Source organism: Symsagittifera roscoffensis, chromosome 3 (genome assembly GCF_963678635.1).
Source record: "Symsagittifera roscoffensis chromosome 3, txSymRosc1.1, whole genome shotgun sequence".
NCBI lineage: Eukaryota > Metazoa > Xenacoelomorpha > Acoela > Convolutidae > Symsagittifera > Symsagittifera roscoffensis.
This window is the reverse complement of record NC_087064.1, coordinates 80,265,526-80,271,825: the sequence shown is the minus strand read 5'-3', so window position 1 is coordinate 80,271,825 and position 6,300 is coordinate 80,265,526. Positions and strand designations below refer to the sequence as shown.

The following is a 6,300-nucleotide window of genomic DNA, read 5'->3' as shown; positions in this document are numbered from 1 at the left end:
CATGCATTTTTGTCAACCCACAATTTTAGAAAAATTTGAATCCATGAAAATCCGGTGCGGGAAAACAGTTTAGAATGATGAAAATAGTCCGTTATAACTTTTGAGAAAAGTTTTTTTGTTGGAAGAAGTTTCTCAAAATACGACATTTTTTAAAATTGCTTCTGTCATTCAGTTTGTTAATGAATCAAAGTTTCGTACATCGAGAGGGGATTTGGAGATAACAAGTAAATAACTGGAGTGTCTGCTTTTAGTGAATTCTTTTTTATAACTTCATTAGCAATATCAATCGATGTCGTTTTGCTCGTTCAGCTCTTCGCTCAAATTATTCCAATGATAAATATCTACTACGATTTGGGGGCCGTGAATGAAATGTCGGCTGATATTTCTGGTGAACAAAACTCGTGTTGTTCAATAGCGATTGGCCTACCAAAATTTTATGCAAATGTGTCAGAGTTGATACAATATTTGAAGTGTTCCGGTAAGTTTTGCTAAGTAAATCATATTGGCTTGAGAGCGGAGTTTGCCCCACGTCCTCACGTCTAATCCTCCTTTCAAGGTCTTCGCTTGTTAGATAAAGACCTGTTTGTGTGAAATCTACGTTGACACACCTGCAGTTTTCAAAAGGCAAGCAGTCATCGCTAGCATCGGGTAGTAATCGTCCACGAAAATGTTCTCTAGTTTTGACCTAGTTCGCGACGAATAGGGTTCCTCCTCATTACATCTTCTATCTCACGCATGTGAAAACAATTATCTTCAACCTGAGGAGCAAAACTGTGGTAGTAAACAAGGAGGAAGACAGGGGAGGGGGGGGGGGGTTAACTTCGAGAAGTGGGAGAAGGCGGGTGCGACAGCGGGTTATATAATTTATTGTATAATATAATAATTGTATGAATAATATAACACACACACATACACACACACACACAAACACACACACACATATATATATATATATAATATATATATATATATATTATATAGATATACATATATATATATAATATATAGATATACATATATATATATATATATATATTATAGTTCGCTTATAAAAATTTCAAAACAAAAATTAATTTTTCATTAATGAAACCTTTTAACCACCAAAAAGCCAGTTAAAAATGTTATAACTAGTGCTAAAACGCTTATTTTGGACTATTAGTTCTCCTTCAGATTGACGTTTTTTTTTTTCAACAACACTGGACTATTCAATTAAACAATTTTGATGGGAAAAAGTTGTTATATTAGCCTGAGCTGAAAAATAAAAAAATGTTCTGTACCTGTGGTCAATTTATTTCCAGAATATGAGGGTTTGCAATTGAGAATAACTAACGAGCGATATACTCCACATGAGCGGATACTTTATTTGGTTCAACAATTGTTCTAGTTTATGTCGTAGTTAAAATAATCGTAGTTTATGAGACGCGAAATGTGTGCTTTTTCACTTCTATTGTGAGTTCAAATTAAAAAAGCTGTCTGGCGCTACCAGGCAGACTATATACTTATAACAGCCCCACTGATTTGAATGGTATTTAAATTTCCGGTTCTCAAAATCTTAAAAAAATTCGAACTATTTCAGACCTACCAAAAAGTTTACTCTTAATTCGAAGCTGACCCAATTTGCAATTGCCGGATTATCCCCCCTCGTTCTTCACTACCCCGCCTCAACGTTAGGTTTATATACCTCATCGATATCCGAATCCAGTGAGAGGTCATGTTGCGATTTGTCCACTCTTTCGGGTACGTAGTTTATCCTAAACATTGATAAATATCAAGATATCAAAAGCTAGCAACTACTGGGTCTTTTTTTCGGAGGTACAATTTCAAGGCACATTAACTCTTCGGAAAAATTGCAAACAACAATTAAAATCATAAACTTCTTGGTATGTTACATAGATGATCTTTAAAGGAAAAGTTTTAACCCATCATTACCGTATTCTTGAAATCCAGTGAGCGTTCTTGATCAACCCAGATTTTAGGTAACGTCGCTTATCCTAAACACGGATTAGGCTTAAACCGAAGTCCCGATGGTTTTGCGTAAACAAAAGATATCAAAGGCTAGCAACTACTGGGTATTTTTTTTTCGGAGGTACAATTCAAGGCACATTAACTCTTCGGAAAATTTGCAAACAACATATAAAAAAAACTTCTTTGGTAGTTACTAGATGATCTTTAACAGGAATAGTTTTTAACCCATCATTACCGTATCCTCCAAATCCAGTGAGCGTTCTTGATCAACCTCAGATTTTAGGTAACGTCGTTTATCCTAAACACGGATTAGGCTTAAACCGAAGTCCCGATGGTTTTGCGTGATAAAAAGATAAAAAAGGCTAGCAACTACTGGGTCTTTTTTTTCGGAGGGTACAATTTCAAGGCACATTACTCTTCGGAAAATTTGCAATTAACATATAAAAAAAACTTCTTTGGTAGTTACATAGATGATCTTTAATAGGAAAAGTTTTTAACCCATCATTACCGTATCCTCCAAATCCAGTAAGCGTTCTTGATCAACCTCAGATTTTAGGTAACGCCGTTTATCCTAAACACGGATTAGGCTTAAACGAAGTCCCGATGGTTTTGCGTGAATAAAAAGATATAAAAGGCTAGCAACTACTGGGTCTTTTTTTTCGGAGGTACAATTTCAAGGCACATTAACTCTTCGGAAATTTGCAAACAACATATAAAAAAAACTTCTTTGGTAGTTACAAAGATGATCTTTAATAGGAAAAGTTTTTAACCCATCATTACCATATCCTCCAAATCCAGTGAGCGTTCTTGATCAACCTCAGAGTTTAGGTAACGTCGTTTATCCTAAACACGGATTAGGCTTAAACCGAAGTCCTGATGGCCTTGCGTAAACAAAAAGATATCAAAGGCTAGCAACTACTGGGTATTTTTTTTCGGAGGTACAATTTCAAATCACATTAACTTTTCGGAAAATTTGCAAACAACAATTAAAGTCAAAAACTTCTTTGGTAGTTACAAAGATGATCTTTAATAGCAAAAGACCAATGAGAAAAATAAAAACAGCTCATAAATTGTTTTCATTCCTATAATTTGTTCAAACAGGAAAATTGCTATCTCACGCCTCCCAGGTTGTACTTTTAAGCGTAACAGCCTGGATTATTTAAATGGTAGCCAAGTTTCAGATAACTAAAAGAGTTTACTGCTTTCACAGCTCCAATGACTTTTTACTTCTTTCAAATCTAGTCTGTTTCTTTTTGCTGACAGTAAGCGTCTTCAGTAAGAGCATTAAAAATTTTTATGAAAAACAGTGTATTTTAGAATTTTGATTTAAAATGTGTTTTTTTTTTGGGATATTTTCCAAGGTTGAGACTTTTTTTCCACGAGGGAAAGGAGCAAAATACGAAATGTTATATTGTCTACGGAGAAAGACTTTGTATATTAAGAACGGCTACAGAACGGCTACATGCGTTTTTTTGATCATTTTTTGACTGCCTAATGTTGGCTCACCCAGTAGCGGATTTGAGGAAGGGGGGGTGTTGGAGTCGTTAAAATTTTTGAAAATGTTTTTAAAATCCCCCCCCCCTCGAGAAAATTCTAGATCCACCCCTGGCCTCACTCTAAAGCAACGAGCACGGATCATGGTGGGCATCGAACATTCGACTTTTCGATTGCAGATTTGTTTCTTACCTTTCGTGCTATGAAAAGCTTGCGTAGTAGCCAGGGAAGTTTTGGCAGCTTGAATTGTTTGGGTAGCTTAAATTTGCCACGAGAACTATCACCTGATCCACTCTGCGCATTTGTCGCAACTTCGGTTCTGCTAAGACTTGAAAGAGTGTTGCTTTTATCGAAATTGGCACGAGAACTATCACCTGATCCGCTCTGCACATTTGTCGCAACTTCGGTTCTGCTAAGACTTGAAAGAGTGTTGCTTTTATCGAAATTGGCACGAGAACTATCACCTGATCCGCTCTGCACATTTGTCGCAACTTCGGTTCTGCTAAGACTTGAAAGAGTGTTGCTTTTATCGAAATTGGCACGAGAACTATCACCTGATCCGCTCTGCACATTTGTCGCAACTTCGGTTCTGCTAAGACTTGAAAGAGTGTTGCTTTTATCGAAATTGGCACGAGAACTATCACCTGATCCGCTCTGCACATTTGTCGCAACTTCGGTTCTGCTAAGACTTGAAAGAGTGTTACTTTTATCGAAATTGGCACGAGAACTATCACCTGATCCGCTCTGCACATTTGTCGCAACTTCGGTTCTGCTAAGACTTGAAAGAGTGTTGCTTTTATCGAAATTGGCACGAGAACTATCACCTGATCCGCTCTGCACATTTGTCGCAACTTCGGTTCTGCTAAGACTTGAAAGAGTGTTGCTTTTATCGAAATTGGCACGAGAACTATCACCTGATCCGCTCTGCACATTTGTCGCAACTTCGGTTCTGCTAAGACTTGAAAGAGTGTTGCTTTTATCGAAATTGGCACGAGAACTATCACCTGATCCGCTCTGCACATTTGTCGCAACTTCGGTTCTGCTAAGACTTGAAAGAGTGTTGCTTTTATCGAAATTGGCACGAGAACTATCACCTGATCCGCTCTGCACATTTGTCGCAACTTCGGTTCTGCTAAGACTTGAAAGAGTGTTGCTTTTATCGAAATTGGCACGAGAACTATCACCTGATCCGCTCTGCACATTTGTCGCAACTTCGGTTCTGCTAAGACTTGAAAGAGTGTTGCTTTTATCGAAATTGGCACGAGAACTATCACCTGATCCGCTCTGCACATTTGTCGCAACTTCGGTTCTGCTAAGACTTGAAAGAGTGTTGCTTTTATCGAAATTGGCACGAGAACTATCACCTGATCCGCTCTGCACATTTGTCGCAACTTCGGTTCTGCTAAGACTTGAAAGAGTGTTGCTTTTATCGAAATTGGCACGAGAACTATCACCTGATCCGCTCTGCACATTTGTCGCAACTTCGGTTCTGCTAAGACTTGAAAGAGTGTTGCTTTTATCGAAATTGGCACGAGAACTATCACCTGATCCGCTCTGCACATTTGTCGCAACTTCGGTTCTGCTAAGACTTGAAAGAGTGTTGCTTTTATCGAAATTGGCACGAGAACTATCACCTGATCCGCTCTGCACATTTGTCGCAACTTCGGTTCTGTTGAGAGATGAAAGAGTGTTGGTTTTATCGACAAGTTTATCAAAACTATCACCTGTACTGCTTTGCAGACTTTTCGCAACTTTGTCATCGGTTCTGTTATTACTTGACTGAGGGTTGTTTTTATCGAAAGTATAACCATAATTACCACTGAATACGCTTTGCTGAAATGTCGCATTAATGTTCACTAGACTAATATCGAAATCATCTTCTATACCTTCTAAAAATGAACGTCTTGCGGAAACAAGATGGACTACGAGTACTGAACAAGAAGCCAGTTCCTGCCTGAGATCCACGTATCTCCCATTAAAAGTGGTTCTATGGTTCTCAATATTTAGATCTCCTTCTCTCGAATCGATCCCAGCGCGTTCAAAAATCTTCGAGTAGCGTGCCAGTTTCACTTCATTGTGTACTATCAAAACAACTTTAGTTGATTTTTCTGTAAGTAGAAGCCAAATTAATCTAGCTAGCATAATGATTGTCTTTCCAGAACCAGCACATCCGTTAATGATTAAATTTTTGGACTCATCTTCGTATGCATTTTTCTGTTCTTCTGTAAGGTAGTCTATCTGAAGGAAATCTTTGAAAATATTTTTTCCGTTTATCCAAGCGGAATCAAGGTCACATGTTTTAAAGACATTTGGGTTCGGGAGTCTTTTTTCAGTGGCAAATGTGATCTCCCCGTGTTCAAGTTGTTTGTTTATGTTTTCAATACAGTGAGTCAAACTGAACTTTTTATGATCAATTTTTTGATTTTTTCCAGTAGCCCAAAGTGTAACTAATGCACTTTTTACGTCATCAAAGTTTCTCGAAAAAACTTTAATGGGTGACGTAGCAAGAAGCAAACTGTCCCAAAAAAATGGAAAACTATCCAGATCTTTTGAACTGACAAAATTGAATCGCGATTTGTCTAGGCTGTTTAGTTTTGAGCAACAATCTAAGTTTGGGAGAGCAACTACTTGAAAAACCTTGAAGTCTGATGCGTTGCCTGTTGCGATATTAGATTCGCGTGCAATGCCTTCAATGATCTGCAACCCTTTATTAAATTGTTTCTCTGCGGTTCGAATTGCCGACTGTATTGGATCAGTATTAGTTTGAGATGAAACTTTTATCGGGCAATCATCGGCGGTTGATGGATTTTTGACCTCAATAATTACAATGTAGTTTGAGCC

General features: G+C 37.8%; 2 protein-coding genes across 4 annotated transcripts in view; both read right to left on the bottom strand.

The window, feature by feature from the left end:
* The window catches only part of LOC134841257 (metal cation symporter ZIP14-like), a 379,452-nt gene that overhangs the window by 75,465 nt on the left and 297,687 nt on the right, over positions 1–6,300 (bottom strand). The gene's annotated exons all lie outside the window — the stretch shown is intronic.
* LOC134842932 (uncharacterized) overlaps positions 1,652–6,300 on the bottom strand; it is a 9,904-nt gene continuing 5,255 nt past the window's right edge. Inside the window, exons 2-7 of the mRNA XM_063859461.1 lie at positions 3,652–6,300; positions 2,746–2,808; positions 2,474–2,536; positions 2,201–2,263; positions 1,930–1,991; positions 1,652–1,751 (exon numbers count right to left, since the gene is read on the bottom strand). The exon at positions 3,652–6,300 is cut by the window's right edge and continues 483 nt beyond it. Of these exons, the coding sequence (XP_063715531.1) occupies positions 1,652–1,751; positions 1,930–1,991; positions 2,201–2,263; positions 2,474–2,536; positions 2,746–2,808; positions 3,652–6,300 (3,000 nt within the window). The remainder of the gene's footprint in view (positions 1,752–1,929; positions 1,992–2,200; positions 2,264–2,473; positions 2,537–2,745; positions 2,809–3,651) is intronic.